We start from the raw sequence: 18089 nt of genomic DNA, 5'->3' as shown, positions 1-18089 counted from the left end.
TCAACTGTAAGGTTACAACTGTTGCCTAAAACAGTGCAGGACAGGTTACAAAGGTGTTGTAATGGCCAGATATTACACATGTGAGCCCAAATTGCAATAAGTAACTCTAGAGACAATTTGGCTGTACTCTGGATGACTTGAGACCATGGCAAAAATAACAAGGGAAATGCTTGATTGAAGAAAAAGTTTAAAATATAATGTGCAGGAATTGAACCCGCATTCCCTGTTTAAAAGGCAAGTATGGTAACAATTGCCCTACCACCACAACCTGTGAAGTGCTCATTCCCAGTCGATAAATCAAACTCAAGTATTTCATGCTATTTGGTACAACCTTGAGCCACCCTTTTGGCCAGGCCAGGCTGAAATTATATGTTAAACACCTAACTTGTGGTACAAAGTGCTTGTGTGCCAAATGTCAAGTCTGTGATTAAAAAAACAAAGCTGTTCATTAATACCTGCCATTTTATATCTTCCTTCTTACTTGTCTGGTTTTATTTTCCATTTTGCAATGTTCGAAGTTCTGAAATGAGAATACTCCAATAAGATTAGCAAAGAAAAGAATGGCAAAAATAATTTGGTGTGATTGTGTGGTACTGCTGAACAGCTTTTCCATTTAGGAACTATAGAGTGTGACCAGAAGTGGGTATTGCAGCGCCCCAAACTCCAGACACAACCACAGCAACACAAGTCCTAGGCTCAAATCAAAGACTTATTACAATAAATTACCTCAACAAAGGTTTCTTTGTAATAATAACTCCAGCACAAGCATAATCCCAAGTCTCTTCTTCTCTTACTCACTTGTTCCTTCCTCCGCTCCGCCAGGTGAGCTTTATCTGTCCTCCACTCCCGAACCCAACCAGCCTGGCTGAGGCACAGCAGCTCCTTATATCTGAAACATAGGAGTACCTCTGGTGCCATGTTATAGCCAAACGTCTGGATCAAACGGAAGTCCCTATAAGTAGGAAGTGTGAATCCCAGTAGCTTCCCCTGGTGGCCCTCATTGAACCTGACAGGGCTGTCCCATGTATAGTCCCAGCATTGTCTCACGGGTGTCTGTGTGGGAATCCTAACCCATAGATGCTGCCATCTAGCCTATCAGGGGAGTAAACAGTCAGAGCGGCTTTGGGCATGTACCAAATTAACATCTTTCTGGATAAAAATTTTTAAATGCCTATCTGTCAGCCTTGGTGTCACAATCCCTCCTAATCCATTAACAGCTGTGTTTGGTGTACTCCTAGATGGGCTTAAACTAGAGAAGGACAAACAAACTGTAACTGTCTTTACTTCACTACTAGCACATAGACTTATCTTGTTCAACTGGAAGAATCCCTCTTTTAAGTCAGTGGGTAATGCTTTATACTATTTGAAACTGGAAAAAATCAAATTCTCACTTAGAGGTTCTGTCCAAAACTTTTTTAAAACCTGGCAGGACCTAATCAATAACATTTTAGAATAAGCATTTATATTGGGAGAAAAGACTCTCTTTACTACTCTCAGTAGTTTTACTCTAGCTGTTGGCCTTCCTCTCTTTCTCATGGGTGGACGTTGAGTTGAATTTAGTTTTGTTAAGTTTTGACTTGATTGTATGGAATGTTATCTGTTTTTAATAAATTCAATAAAAGATCAAACGAACAAAATAGTCCGAGCGGGATAACTCCCCCAATTCTATCACTATGTTGGCCTCCCGGTTCAGGTAAGGAATCAGAAACCTGTACCAGCTGGAATGCCATTGTAACCAGCTGTCTGGAATGGAACATCTTTCCTTATTACCTGCTTTTTTTCTTCCCCTGGCAAGGCAATGGCCTGGAGCCTATACTGGCAGGCAGGGACAACATATTATTTATGCTGTGTATTATAAATATACCAATAGTGCCAGGAAAACTCAACACCAACACTGAAGAACTGAATAAATATCTAGTTTGGTGAATCCTTGTTAATTCATAATGGTGTTGACACCCAAAATAAGTCAAAAACACACAAGACCCCGAAGTCATCCAGGCAGATACAAGTTATTAATGAGGTGGCACACGCTTAATGTGCTGGACTTTTGTTCTCTCTGTTTAGTATTGTTCACAGGAGTAGCACAATGGGCTACCTACCTAATACATTTATTTTTTTTTATTTTTTAATGTAATTTATTTATGTATCTAAACTAAACACAGAATACCTGAACTGGTCTATATTGTACATATTGTGAGAACTGGTCCGAACGCCATCAGACAAACACCAGCACTTTATAAAACACACGTTTATTTATAATACAGTTCTTACACAACACACCGTGCTTCCAGCACCAAACACTCCCAACACGGGCCTCTCCTACTGTCCGTGGGCCACCTTTCTTCCTCCTCTCACTGGAGCTTCGTCCAGCTCCAGCTCTTGACTCTAGCTCCCCGACTGTAGGAAAGTGGCCCCTGTTATATTCACCCGGATGTGCTCCAGGTGCTTGTTGATGACCTTCCGGCGGCACTTCCTGGTGTGGCGGAAGTGCTGCACGAGCACCCAGAAGCACTACGGGTGTCCCTGGAAGGTTCTTCCTCCACCTGCCCAGGTGTGGCGGAAGTGCAGGTTTCCTGGGCTCCATTACACTCAGGGCGCCCCCTGGCAGCGGCCATGGGTCCCAACGGGTTTGAGTCTCCTGGCTTTGTCCCTGTGGTTGCCTCCTTATTCAGGGCGGTTGTCCCCTTGTGGCCCGGGGGACGTCTAAGCTGCCTCCCGGTCCTTCCAGGCATTCCGGCTGGGTCTGGCCCCCAGCCTCCTGCCACAATATATATTTATGAGTTATAAATATATGTATTGCCAAATACAAATGCACATGTCAGATTTTTGTTTTGTTTAATAATACTTCTCCAAGTGTAACTTTTATTTATTTTGATAATGACATAGCTTATCACAAATTGAGACAAGGTATCATTGTGAACAAAATCTTTTCAATAACTTATTTACCTCGTAAAACCTTAGGCTGTAAAAATTCATACCCTTGACATATAGTCAGTATTATATTTTTAAAAATGTCCTTCACCTGACAAAATAGCTGTACATTTGTTAGTACCCTGCCTCAGGCTCCAAGAAACAAGGCTCAAAGTCTAGTCTGCTCATTGTCATGTTCAGAGCCTGTTGTGCTGCCATACATACAGTATTTCTCAGGGTGCTTTGGTTTTCATCTTAAAGAAGTTCAAGTAAGGATAAGTGGTGACCCTCAATGAGCTAGCATGGGTTGGTTCCTACCTTATGCCGCATTCTGCTTAGACAGGCTACGGCACACCATAACCCTGAATTGATATATGAGGTTTAAGAAAATCAAACATGGTGCAGGTATGCAGTGGTATGGGCTGCTGCTTTGCAGCTCTGGCAGGTTTGTAAAGAGTTTGTATGTTCTCCGTGGGTCAGTGTAGGCTTTCTTCTTATACTCTTCCATTTGAAAGATGACAGGCTAATTAGTGTCTTGGCCAGGCAGTGGTGTGTGGGTTATTGTGCCAAGCATTTTCCTGAAGTCTCATGTAGTTTTGATTCTTGTCTTCTGCTTGATATTGCCAATATAATTTACAGCCATTTGTAACTTTATTTTTTTATAAGCCTAGTTTTTTCTTATAATGTTCTGATATCTGCTTAATCAAATTGAGAGCCAGTCATAGGGGGCATATCCTATACCAGAAGTCTCTGACACAAGAAAGAAGAGACAACACCAGTCTCTTGTAGAGTCCATTCCCATATCGAAGCACACTGAAAATCAGATGTGGCAGATTTAATGGTCACCGGTTAACCTGAAAAAAGCATCATCGGGATGTGGACTGAGGTTTAAACAACTGAATTAATCAAAGAGTGAAAAAGAAATCACATTGATACTTAAATGATAAAGGATATGACCTCAGAATGAATGAGCATTTGTGTTTATAATGTATGTATAATGGGTTATGATATTTGTTAGGTGTTTGTGAGAAGCAAGGGTATTTTTTGTTCAGACAACTGCTATAAAAAGTGTCATAATAAGTGTTATAGAAGGCCATCCAGCATATCAAAAGGTCTGAACTTCCCCTTTAAAGAGCTCGTGATTGACAGTGGAGACAAAAATTCACTGAATTGCAAGTAAAAACTGGCCAGCCATTTATCACATCTCCTTCCCTTCTGTGTTGTGGTTACATCTCTTGGAGGTCCCAGTCATGACTGTGGCAAAGATGAGTTTCTAACTGAGTGGGTAGCTATTAGAGTAAATATGGTATTAAACAATGCCTTTAAGAAAATCTTCTACACAATTCTAATGGAATGAATCATTTGAATAATTACTCTTGGTTCTGTTAAATAGCTTCAGGTTTAAAAAAAAAAAAGACATAACATGCTTTCCAGCTCAAGGGGGGCAGTTGCAGACGGCGCCATATATGTAAGAATTGTTCCATTGAATCACTCATTTGCATTCCTGCCTCCATTCTTCTGGATCACAATCCTTTTCCCCCAAATTAAAGAAGCAGCTCTCTTTAGGATTGGAAGATTCTTCTGCTTTGGTATTCGATATCGGGATTTCTGGGAAAAGAGCCAGTTCTTGTGGGAAAGCAATGGAATGTGACCATGGTGGAAAAACACTGCCACAATCATACCTGGGAGCAAAATGAAAAGAAAAACAGTCTGTCAGTGAGCCCAAGACAAGTCAGCTAGTTTATACTTCAACAGATTCGAAGAGAATCACATGAGATTTTGGTTTGGTAGTGGCAAGTGCCTGTTGGGGCGAATAAGCATAAGGTATGTATGCTAACTAGCATCCATCCATCCATCCATCCATCCATCCATCCATCCTCTTCCACTTATCCGAGATCGGGTCGCAGGGGCAGCAGCTTGAGCAGAGATACCCAGACTTCCCTCTCCCCGGCCACTTCTTCTAGCTCTTCCAGGGGAATCCCAAGGCGTTCCCAGGGCAGCCGAGAGACATAGTCCCTGCAGCGTGTTCTGGGTCTTCCCCGGGGTCTCCTCCCAGTGAGACGTGCCCGGAACACCTCACCAGGGAGGCGTCTAGGAGGCATCCTGATCAGATGCCCGAGCCACCTCTCGATGACTCCTCTCAATGTGGAGAAGCAATGGCTCTACTCAGAGCTCCTCCCAGATGACTGAGCTTCTCACCCTATTTTTAAGGGAAAGCCCAGACACCCTGCGGAGGAAACTCATTTCAGCCGCTTGTATTCGCGATCTCGTTCTTTCGGTCACTACCCATAGCTCATGACCATAGGTGAGGGTAGGAACGTAGATCGACTGGTAAATTGAGAGCTTTGCCTTTCAGCTCAGCTCCTTTTTCACCATGACAGACTGATGTAGAGCCTGCATCACTGCGGATGCCGCACCGATCCGCCTGTCGATCTCACGCTCCATTCGTCCATCTCTTGTGAACAAGATCCCGAGATACTTGAACTCCTCCACTTGGGGCAGGATCTCACTACCAACCCTAAGAGGGCACTCCACCCTTTTCCGGCTGAGGACCATGGTCTCGGATTTGGAGATGCTGATTCACATCCTAGCCGCTTCACACTCAGCTGCGAACCGATTCAGAGAGAGCTGAAGATCACAGCCTGATGAAGCAAACAGGATAACATCATCTGCAAAAAGCAGTGACCCAATCCTGAGTCCACCAAACCGGACCCCCTCAACACCCTGGCTGCGCCTAGAAATTCTGTCCATAAAAGTTATTAACAGAATCGGTGACAAAGGGCAGCCCTAGCAGAGTCCAACTCTCACTGGAAATGGGTTCGACTTACTGCCGGCAATGCGGACGAAGCTCTGACACCGATCGTATAGGGACCGAACAGCCTTTATCAGGGGGTCTGGTATCCCATACTCTCGGAGTACCCCCCACAGGATTCCCCAAGGGACACGGTTGAACGCCTTTTCCAAGTCCACAAAACACATGTAGACTGGTTGGGCAAACTCCCATGCACCCTCCAGGACCCTGCTAAGGGTGTAGAGCTGGTCCACTGTTCTGCGACCAGAACGAAAACCACACTGTTCCTCCTGAATCCGAGGTTCGACTTTTCGACAGACCCTCCTCTCTAGGACCCCCGAATAGACTTTTCCAGGGAGGCTGAGGAGTGTGATCCCTCTGTAGTTGGAACACACCCTCCGGTCCCACTTCTTAAAGAGGGGGACCACCACCCCAGTCTGGCAATCCAGAGGCACTGTCCCTGATGTCCATGCGATGTTGCAGAGACGTGTCAACCAAGACAGTCCTACAACATCCAGAGCCTAAAGGAACTCAGGGCGTATCTCATCCATCCCCGGGGCACTGCCACCAAGGAGTTTTTTGACCACCTCGGTGACCTCAGTCCCAGAGATGGGGGAGCCCACCTCTGAGTCCCCAGGCTCTGCTTCATCATTGAAAGGAGTGTTAGTGGGATTGAGGAGGTCTTTGAAGTACTCCCCCCCAACAACCCACAATGTCCCAAGTCGAGGTCAGCAGAGCACCATCTCCACCATATACAGTGTCACTGCTTCCCCCTCCTGAGACGTCGGATGGTGGACCAGAATCTCCTCGAAGTCATCCGAAAGTCGTTCTCCATGGCCTCCCCAAACTCCTCCCACGCCCGAGTTTTTGCCTCAGCAACCACCAAAGTCGCATTCCGCTTGGCCTGCCAGTACCTATCAGCTGCCACCAGAGTCCCACAGGACAAAAGGGTCCTGTAAGACTCCTTTAATAGCTTGACGGCATCCCTCAACGCCGGTGTCCACCAACGGGTTCTGGGATTGCCGCCACGACAGGCACCGACCACCTTGCAGCCACAGCTTCGGTCAGCTGCTTCAATAATAGAGGCACGGAACACTGCCCATTCGGACTCAATGTCCCCCACCTCCCCTGGGATATGGTCAAAGTTCTGCAGGAGGTGGGAGTTGAAGCTACCTCTGACAGGGGACTCTGCCAGACGTTCCCAGCAGACCCTCACAACACATTTGGGCCTACCAGGCCTGACCGGCATCCCCCCCCACCCATCAAAGCCTACTCACCACCAGGTGGTGATCAGTTGACAGCTCTGCTCCTCTCTTCACCGGGGTGTCCAAGACATGTGGCCACAGGTACAACGACACAATCACAAAGTCAATCATCGAACACCCCTATGCTTGAACATGGTGTTCGTTATGGACAATCTGTCATGAGCACAGAAGTCCAATAACAAAACACCGTTCGGGTTCAGATTGGGGGGACGTTCCTCCCAATCACGCCCTTCCAGGTCTCACTGTCATTGCCCACGTGAGCATTGAAGTCTCCCAGCAGAACGAGGGAGTCCCCAGAAGGTATGCCCTCTAGCACTCCATCCAGGGACTCCAAAAAGGATGGGTACTTCAATATGCTATTCGTCGCATACGCGCAAACAACAGTTAGGACCCATCCCCCCATCTGAAGGCGGAGGGAGGCTACCCTCTTGTCCATCGGGTAAACCCCAATGAACAGGCTCCAACTTGGGGGGCAATAAGTATGCCCACACTCGCTCGGCGCCTCTCACCAGGGGCAACTCCAGAGTGGTAGAGAGTCCAGCCCCTCTCAAGGATATTGGTTCCAGAGTCCAAGCTGTACGTCGAGGTGAGTCCGACTATATCTAGCCGGAACCTCTCGACCTCGCGCACTAGCTCAGGCTCCTTCCCCTTCAGAGAGATGACATTCCACGTCCCAAGAGCCAGCTTCTGTAGCCGAGGATCGGACTGCCAAGGTCCCCACCTTAGGCCACCACCCAACTCACAATGCACCCGACCTCCTTGGTCCCTCCCATAGGTGGTGAGCCCATGGGAAAGGGGACCCATGTTGCCTCTTCGGGCTGTGCTCGGCCAAGCCCCATGGGTGCAGGCCCGGCCACCAGGCGCTCGCCATTGAGCCCCACCTCCAGGCCTGGCTCCAGAGGGGGGCCCCGGTGATCCGCATCTGGGCAAGGGAAAAAGCCGTCCAAAGTTTACATTCATCAAAGAAGGTTTGTTGAACCGCTCTTTGTCTCATCCCTCACCTAGGACCAGTTTGCCTTGGGTGGCTCTACCAGGGGCATAAAGCCCCGGAAAACAGAGCTTCTAGGATCATTGGGACACGCAAACCCCTCCACCACGATAAGGTAGCAGTTCAAGGAGGGGGCTAACTCGTATTACATGAAAAAAAAATGCATTTTAAAATGCATTACACGAAAAAATGCATTTTAAATTGTTTGCATTTAAAGTGTTTGAATTTACTTAGGAAAATTTGTCAAGGATCATATAAGAAAGAACCCACATTGTGTCTCCATGTAAAGGGTGACTCAGTAGAAGATTATCCAGGAGCACCAGATTAGGATAGGTGCCATAAGGGACTGACTGGAAGCCAGATGGTAGCAGGTGAGCCCTACAAGTGACAGATGGAGGTCTGACTGTTTAGAAAAGACACAACCAGGGGCTATTAAAGGGCATAAACACTGTATTAGGTAGCCGCTGGTGCTGGAAGTCACTGCTGGGTTGCTCCAGAGTGACTGCTCCAGCCAAGTGGACATGATGTCTACAATTGAAAGGTAGGCCTGGCTGATGGTTCACTGTCAAATAGTAAGAGAAATTATAGGTAGCATGAGAAGGAGGGATATTTAAAATGGTTTATATACTTTTAACCTGAAACATTAGATAAATAATTCCATTTAGGTTTAAGCTTTAAGGTTTGCCTTTTGATTTGATTTATACTTTACAGACTTTCTCGCCATCCATTCATAGAGTTTTGTCAAATAACACTTATTTTGATTTTTTTCACCTTTTGTTTCATCCATTCTTTCTCAGAAAGAGTGGAACAAAGGAGGTGTCCTATCACACTTTATACTTTTGAAAGAAAATGACCAGTAGAGCTGCATGAAGCAGTACCCATCAGCAAGGTTTAGGTCAACACTGATTTAATTCTCATAGTTTCTATACTGGGTCACACTCGCATCTCAATAGAAAGTTTATAGAAAGTCATTTTATCTAGGAACATCTAAGGGATTTTTGATTGGCAAATAAACTTTAGTCATTAGTCAGTTTGTTTTAAATTACAGTCTATAGAGTGCAACTCATAGTAGATTAGCTTATAGTACCATTCATTCAGTCAAACGTCATTTTATAAAAAAACCTTCGCAGTCAGTCGACGTACTGTGTACACAGATTACCAATGCAATTAATCTGCCTACATTTTATACAAGGGAGCTCCGCCCACTGCTCGCTTCGCTCGCCTACTCCCGGTGTTGGGTAACCCGAAATACATTGATGAATGTATGAGATATATTGGAGTGTAAAGGTGTAGATGACGAACAAAGGAAGTATATTCATTAATCCTAATGAATGTTCACTAATAGTGGACTCATTACAGAATGCGTTGTCAGCTAATTGGCGGAATTGTTTAGCGGCCGCCTGTCGCTCCTTTCTTTGGCGTTTATCTATTGACTCTGCTGTTTGAGAGGCGCGTTGTAGGCGCCTACATTCATTAATTGTATGTCCGTTAGTTGAGATGTTTCGTTTTGGAGCCGTGACTCCTTTGGTTGCGTTGTTTGAGAAGCGCATTGTAGGCGCCTGCGTTCATTGTTTTTATCCAGGCGGGCTCGTTTTTGCAGCCCCGTTAGTCGAGCTCTTTCTTTTTGGAAGCATGCCTGCTTTGCTTGCGGCATTTCAGACGCGCGCTGTGTTTTGAACCCGTGCCTGCTTTGCTTCCGCAGTTTCTGACGCGCATTGTAGGCGTCTATGTACATTGTATTTGTCCATGCGGAGCTGTTTGGTTTTGGAGCCGAGACAGTTTTGCTTCCGCGGTTTCAGACGTGCGTTGTAGGCGCCTACGTGTATTTTGTTTATCCATGCGGGCTCGTTTTTGTAGCTCCGTTAGTTAAGCTGGATCGTTTTGGAGCCGTGACCGTGACTCCATCAGTTATCCGTAGTCTACCATTAGTAATATGGATAATAGCCCTTACTGTTATTACGGAGCGTTTTCTTTCGTTGTACTGTTAATAATGCATCACTGTAATGTGATTCACATATGCTATATGGTTTGGACGTGTGAGGATGCCGTACGTTTAATACGGAGAGTTCGTTTATTCTTATTACCCGGACCATGCTGTGTAGTGCGGACGTTTAGTTCAGAAGCGCATTGTAGGCGCATGCGCCTTTCGTAGTTTCTCGCGCCTTCCGTACTATCTTTGTGGACCTTTGCGGACCCCGTAGTGTCTTACGTTTGACTCTGGGGTGCAGTGCAGAATCCTCTTTTCTGTGTGGCTGTGTCGTTAGTCGTTAGCTATGGACGCGTTGTTGCTTCATGTCTTATTTACGTTAGTTGAGATCTTTCGTTTTTAAACTCCTTCGTTCGTGGTGGATCACACGTCGCTTGCGGTTTATGAGACGCAGGCTGTAGGTGCCTGCGCACTATGTCTCCTGGGTCCATCGGCGTGTACCTGTGTCCATGCCTTCCGGTTTACCGAGACCTACGTCTGTGCCTTCCAGTTTACCATTCTCGATTAGTAATATGGATAACACTCATCATCTACCAGAATCCAAAACATTCAATACATTTCAAAATAAACACATCCAAATTTTTTCAATACATATTAAGGTTTCACAAAACAAATGGGAACATGCGAAATACCACAAGGAGTACAAGTTAAAATAAAAATTATCAACAAAAAACAGATTATGAAAAAAAAATATTGCGTGATTAATGTGTTTAAGGTAAGTGCCCAAGGAGAAGAGGAAACAGGGAAACTCTGCTAGTAAAATGTGGGCAAACAGGAAAGCAACTGGCGTAGATAGGCAGGCGGCAGCAGTGAGCTGTGGAGAACCAGCAAGCCATGAGATGCTGTTGGCATCAAGAGGACCACCACCGTGTAGCACCAGCTTAGAATACCAGCAGGGATAAACCTGTCTCTTTGTTACTCTTTAGGATTCTGTGCTGATTGGATCAGATTAAGCATCTCACAAATGCTTAATCTGTTGGCGTAACCTGATTTGCCTTTTGTTACCTTTGTTAAGTCTTGCAGTGCTGAGCGAAAAAAAGCTTTTTTTTTTGTTATAATAATAAAGAAAACCTGCATACTTAGTGTCAAATGTATAGGTAAAGGTGTTTCCTGATAACACCCAGAGGTGCTTTGAAGGGAAGAAAAGGCTTTTACCATAATGGTTTTATGTATAAAGAAATGTCACAATAAAACTGTAAGGAATAATTTTGAAGAAAAAATACATTAATGCAATATTTTAGAAGCAAAATAAAGGAAAGAGCATTGAATGACAGTAAAATTTACGGCCATGGGTGGATCACAATAAGTTAATGGTAGATACTTTAAACATATTGCTTTTTAACTCATTTATGACAGAAGATGTCCATCATCCATGTTCTGGGAAGTGTTTATCCCTGCCAGGACCACAAATTACAAATCGTGTTTCTGAGCTTTTTATAACCAAAAATAAATTGTGCTTTCTTAGTTTTAAGATAGATCCATAAAGATATCATTATTAGAATGCTGTTTTAAACCATATCCCTATATTTGCTGAAACTTTGCATGATGTATTAGTATTATGGAGACTTCTTTATGTATGTTCCATATAAAACAAGATGGATGCTTGTTTATTTTTATTAAAATTTAAATATACGAAATGTACTTTACAGATTTATGATCTTCTAGGAATTGTGTTACAATGTTCTTAGTTCTTTAGCATGGAATTTGCTTCTCACATTAGATCATTAAAACAAATGTGATAAGGACAGGCTATCTTGCTCACCAGTTACATTCATGGAGATTCTCCAAAATACAGTGCTTATAAAAAGTATTCACCCTCTCGGCGGTTCTCACATTTTATCTGGATAAAAACTGGCAGACTCTACCTGAGATGTCATGTGTGTTTTCTTAACAATAGATTTCTCTTTGCAATACTTGCTGTAGGTACAGTCTCACTAATACAAACCACTGTAGCTTCTAACTTCTCGGTTCTCATAGATCTTTTGGTAGCCTCTATCACTACCTTTCTTCTTGCACAATCACTCCGTTTTTGTGGACAGCCTGCTATACAATTGTGCTATATTGTTTCCACTTGTTAATGATTGATTTAACTGGACTCCAAGGGATATTCAGTGCCTTGGAAGCTTTGTTGTATTCATTCCCTGACTTGTGTTTTGCAACAACCTTTTCAGAGAGTTGTTTGTAGCATTCTTTTGTAGTTGTTGTGTTAGTTAGGCCACCATAGTGACTGACCACAGGTTGGATCCTTCAGATAAGGTTAATTTACACTACAAATATTTTAAACCCCCTTGACTACAGACACCACTAGTCAAAAGTTTGGACAGTCCCAGAAATTTTCATGCTTTTGATAGAAATTGATACCTTTTTATTGAGTTACCATTGAGATAAGATACCATACTTAATAGCTATTACTGCTTGACATGACCGATGTTTAATTTATTATTCATATATGACTGCAAAGCCCCATTTTCAGGAGCCACTCCTTCTTGTGTACTATTAATCAACTCCCTTAGCTTATCTTTAATTAGTCATATGTAATTGCTAATTGGTTATTAGAGAGACCTTTGCAATTGGATCAGCACCACTAAAACCTGTTATTCTGTTCACTTTGGTTGCAAGGTACTGGCATTACTTAAGTTCAGTTCTAGGTTCAAAAATGACCAAAACAAAGCAAAGGTTTCTCTAATAACCAATTAGCATTAATGCGTGACTAATTAAGGATAAGCTAAGAGAGATAGCAACTGAAGGAACAGCTGCTGAAAATGGAGCTTTGAATTCATATGTGAATTTTCTTCTTCTTTTTTCGGCTACTCCCGTTTGGGGTTGCCACCCATCTTCTTCCATATCTTTGAATTTATATATGAATAATAAATTAAAAATCAGTCATTTCAAACAGGTAATAGCCATTAGAAAAACTAATATAGTCTTGGATGTATTTTATATTCAATTTAATAGTATATTGATAAAATTGGGATTAATTTACATGAAAAATATTGTGTAATTATGTGACCTTTAAAACCAACTGGATGCCTCAATAATGATTTAGGTATGTCATATTAAAGGGGGTGAATACTTGTGTTATCAGTTATTCTGTGTTTCATTTTTGTAATTAATTCAAACCACTTTTCAGAGATATATCTTCATTTTGACATTAAAGTTCTTTATCTCTAGGCTACAAAAAGGACATAGCAGTGCTAGAAAAGGTCCAGGGAAGAGCGACTAGGCCGATTCCAGGGCTACAGGGGTTGAATTATGAGAAAAGATTAAAAGAACTAAGCCTTTTCAGTTTAGGCAAAAGAAGACTAAGAGGTGACATGACTGAAGTGTTTAAAATTATGAAGGGAATTAGTACAGTGGATTGAGACTGTTATTTTAAAATGAGTTCATCAAGAACATGGGGACACAGTTGGAGACTTGTTAAGGGCAAATTTCGCACAAACATTAGGAAGTTTTTCTTTACACAGAGAACCATTCAGACTAGGGGTATGGAACACAAAGAATCACAGAACATAAAATGTAATATGTGAGACATACTGCATGGCACAAATAGAAGAAATCACTTTTGTTGGTTAGTCATTGTATATCAGAGAAATGCATATGTTGAACTTGTACACGATTGACTGAAGAAGGGAGCGGGAGATTGAAAGTCGTATTGGTGCAGTGTCTGCAGTCATGCAGATGTTATACATGTCATTTGTGGTGAAGAGAGAACTGAGTTGAAATGCAAAGTTCTCCATTTTATGGTCAATATATGTTCCTACACTCACTTATGGCCACAAATTTTGGGTAGTGTCTGAAAGAACTAAATTGTGAATATAAGCAGCAGAAATGAGCTGGACTCATTTATGTCTGGGCTCAGCCTTGGAAATAGGGTCAGGAGGAGCTCCAAGTAGAGCCACTATTCTTCCTCATCGAAAAGAGCCAGTTGAGATGCCTCCCTGTGGAAGCGTTTCAGGTGTGTCCAAATGGGAGGAGACCATTCCTTTTGGTAGGCTTAGGAAGGATTCGGTTTTACCTCAGAATGGTTGGAGAAGGTGTAGGGACTGCTCAGACTGCTGACCCCATGACTCAAAACAGGATAAGCAGTAAAAATGGATGGATGGATGGATGGATGAAATATGCTGGTGTAAGCACTGTGCGTCATTGAACACACATGGTGAACTAGCATGAAATGTGAAGATCTCACTTTTTTGCAGGTCATAGTGGATGCAACTGAAATTTTGAATCATGCCACTTTGCCAGACAGTCAGACCAGTCCAAATTTCATTTCATACGACTTTTTCTTAAACATTAGCATGTTCTTCATGAGTGTCACTATCAGCTCATTACAAATATTGATGAAGCTGCTAAGACCTGAATGCAGAAACAAAACGGGGAGGTACCTAATGATAATTTCATGAATCCTGATCATAACTTTTGTACGTGTGTTTAGTTATTAAAAGAATACAGTGGATTCAGAATATGTTTAGACCCCTTTGATTTATGCACACTTTATTCTGTTGTAAATTTAATTATAAATGGATACATTTCCCATTTGGCAAAAATGGCAAATGTGTTCATTTAAAATTAAAACTGCAACATAATAAAGTGTGCAGAAAGTGAAGGGGTCTCAATACATTCTGAATCCACTGTATGTTGACAAATAAACCCATAATGTAATAGAATAAAAGTGTTATTGATTTTATTAAAATGTATTTAAAATTAATTATGTATTTAATTATTTTTGTTATAAAGTTATAGAGCTGAAGGTATTACTTTTTATTCAAGTCTCATATGTACTGTACTCTTTATCTTTTTCACTCTACTAGTATTAGTATGAAAATCACAAAAGTTTAGATTTAGTAAATATACCTTTCCTTTAACAAAATCAAGATATTTCTCATGGAATTCAATTATTTCATCTCAGATACAACTCACCTGCAGTTGGGCCCAGCCAATAAACTGTCGCGTATTCCAGAAAGCTGTACCCTGCACAGTGGAAGGTCAATGCAAATGCCAGGACTGGATTGAAGAGGCCAAGAGTGTAACTGTTAGCTAAAGACACACAAAAAAAGATGAAATACCTCTGAAAAATTAATTGAGGGTATTTATTACATACTGTATTCTCACTTTTAAGGAAGCACTGACCACATTAGCAGTGTGTTAATGTGAAAATTTTTAGCTTGTTTTCAGGAGATGCTGTACTGCATCCAATGGCTCAAAACATAATCTGGATTGTTAATAGCAGATTGACAACAACCTACTGTACGTTAGGAAAGTCCTCTCATAGTCCTTCTCAATCAATTAGCTCTTCATCAGCTTGAGTTTCAATGTGGTACAATGGCTAAGGGTCTGATTAACACTTAGGCTGCCAATTCTGATTTTACTTATGACCCATTCTGTGGCCCTTACGCTGTTTGTGCTCCACTTGTAATTGTAAAGCACCTTGGGATGAAGTTTCACTGCAGACAGGTGTTATTTAAAATATACAGATTTACCAATGTGAATTCAGTTGTCTGGATTTTGATTTGGCAATATTTTACACCGGAAGCCCTTCCTGACTTAATCCTCCCTATTTATCGGGGCTTGGGACCAGCACGAAGAAACACATTGGTTTGTGCATCCCCTGTGGCTGGGTTACAAATGCAAATTTCCATACCGGATCGGTCGAGCCCCAGGTTAACAACGACCACCACCAGTACTGTTAGCCAACAGGGTGTTGGCGGAAATTGGGCTTATGTTGGCCAAAGAAGAAGCCGAAGAAGAAGAAGGAGAAGAAGAGGGGGGAGACCTGTCTGGAGGCAGGAGGAGAGGAGGAAAGTACAGAGAGTGGAACTGAGGGTAGGAACTTTGAATGCTGGAAGTATGACTGGTAAGGGGAGAGATTTAGTAGATATGATGGAGAGAAGGAAGGTTGATATATTGTGCGTGCAAGAGACTAAATGGAAGGGGAGTAAGGCCAGGTGGATCAGAGGTGGATTCAAATTGTTATATCATGGTATGGATGGGAGGAGAAATGGGGTGGGAGTTATTCTGAAGGAACAGTATGTCAAGAGTGTTTTGGAGGTGGAAAGACTGTCAGGCAGAGTAATGATTATGAAGCTGGAAATTGGAGGTGTAATGATGAATGTTGTTAGTGCATATGCCCGCAAGTTGGGTGTGCAATGGGTGAGAAAGAAGATTTTTGGAGTGAGTTGGATGAAGTGATGAACAGTGTACCCAAGGGACAGAAAGTGGTGATTGGAGCGGATTTCAATGGGCATGTTGGTGAAGGGAACAGTAGAGATGAGGATGTGATGGGTAGGTATGGTGTCAAGGAGAGGAATGAAGAAGGTCAGAGGATAGTGGATTTTGCCAAAAGGATGGACATGGCTGTGGTGAATACGTATTTTAAGAAGAGGGAGGAACATTGTAGCAGTGCTATTTAAGAACCGCATCTCCCCCCAGGGCTGCTGGGGTCAAAGGTAGCCACAGGCAGTTAAAAGGAGGGCAGAGGGCAAAGAGGAAAAAAGTTTTTGTTTTGGTTTGTTGCGGTTATTTGTCATCTCTGCCTGCTGTTATTGGAACTCTAATCATTTTGTCTTGGACTGTATTCGTTTGTTGGGGTCTGGATTGTCTGTCTACCTGTACACTGAGAACTGTGTTGGATTATTTGGTTTTCCGGAAGATTGGAGCGCTCCTGAATCAACCATCAACCATCAACATCATCAGTAACTACCGGTAGGACTGCATTTTTCCTTCTCCATTTCAACATACAGATTGCTGGACTTAACTTGGTCACTTTTCGTCTTCATCCTGTTTGGTATATATGGACTTTGCTGTGTGGTGTTTGTGTTTATATGTTTATATGTAATATCGCCGAAGGGGTCAGGGGTGGTATTACTGATTTCATTATTTATTTGGTGTCATTATATTGGTAATTGTTTGCCTTTCCCAGCGTGCTTTATTGTCTCTGTTGTGAGTGTGTGTGGGTCGATCCAAGGCTGGGGACGTTCCTGGGATCTCTTCAATTAAAATAAATAAATCACCGTCATCTTTGACGGTGTGAATCTTAGCAGCCCCTGACCGCTACAACATAGGGTTACATACAAGAGTAGAGGAAGATGCACACAGGTAGATTACATCCTATGCAGAAGAGTTGATCTGAAGGAGACTGAAGACTGCAAAGTGGTGTCAGGGGAAAGTGTAATTAAGCAGCATAGGATGGTGGTCTGTAGGATGATGTTGGAGATCAAGAAGAGGAAGAGAGTGAGGGCAGAGCCAAGGATCAAATGGTGGAAGTTGAAAAAGGAAGACTGCAAGGTTGAGTTTAGGGAGGAGGTGAGACAGGCACTGGGTGGCAGTGAAGAGTTACCAGGGAAACTACAGCAGATGTAGTAAGGTTGACAGCAAGAAGGGTGCTTGGCGTGACATCTGGAAAGAGGAAGGAGGAAAAGAAACCTGGTGGTGGAATGAGGAAATACAGAAGAGTATACAAAGGAAGAGGATGGCAAAGAAGAAGTGGGACAGTCAGAGAGATGCAGAAAGTAGACAAGAGTACAAGGAGATAAGGCACAAGGTGAAGAGAGAGGTGGCGAAGGCTAAAGAAAAGGCGTATGATGAGTTGTATGAGAGCTTGTACACTAAGGAGGGAGAAAAGGACCTGTACCGATTGGCTAGACAGAGGGACCGAGCTGGGAAAGATGTGCAGCAGGTATGGGTGATAAAGGATAAAGATGGAAATGTACTCACAAGCGAGGAGAGTGTGTTGAGCAGATGGAAAGAGTACTTTGAGAGGCTGATGAATGAAGAGAACGAGAGAGAGAAGAGGTTGGATGATGTGGAGATGGTGAATCAGGAATTGCAACGGATTAGCAAGGAGGAAGTAAGGAGAGCTATGAAAATGATGAAAAATGGAAAGGCCGTTGGTCCAGATGACATACCTGTGGAAGCATGGAGGTGTTTAGGAGAGATGGCAGTGGAGTTTTTAACCAGATTGTTTAATGGAATCTTGGAAAGTGAGAGGATGCCTGAGGAGTGGAGAAGAAGTGTACTGGTGCCGATATTTAAGAATTAGGGGGATGTGCAGGACTGCAGTAACTACAGGGGAATAAAATTGATGAGCCACAGCATGAAGTTATGGGAAAGAGGAGCGGAAGCTAGGTTAAGAAGTGAGGTGATGATTAGTGA

The 18089-nt window shown here is 43.0% G+C and overlaps 1 protein-coding gene across 1 annotated transcript in view; it reads right to left on the bottom strand.

Annotated features, from left to right (window-relative positions):
- Positions 1 to 2892: 2892 nt before the first annotated feature.
- aqp12 (aquaporin 12) overlaps positions 2893 to 18089 on the bottom strand; it is a 28630-nt gene continuing 13433 nt past the window's right edge. The window contains exons 2-3 of the mRNA XM_028793087.2: positions 14859 to 14975; positions 2893 to 4592 (exon numbers count right to left, since the gene is read on the bottom strand). Of these exons, the coding sequence (XP_028648920.2) occupies positions 4399 to 4592; positions 14859 to 14975 (311 nt within the window). The 3' untranslated portion in view covers positions 2893 to 4398. The remainder of the gene's footprint in view (positions 4593 to 14858; positions 14976 to 18089) is intronic.

This window comes from Erpetoichthys calabaricus, chromosome 2 (assembly GCF_900747795.2).
Source record: "Erpetoichthys calabaricus chromosome 2, fErpCal1.3, whole genome shotgun sequence".
NCBI lineage: Eukaryota > Metazoa > Chordata > Cladistia > Polypteriformes > Polypteridae > Erpetoichthys > Erpetoichthys calabaricus.
This window is presented reverse-complemented; position numbering and strand designations above follow the sequence as displayed.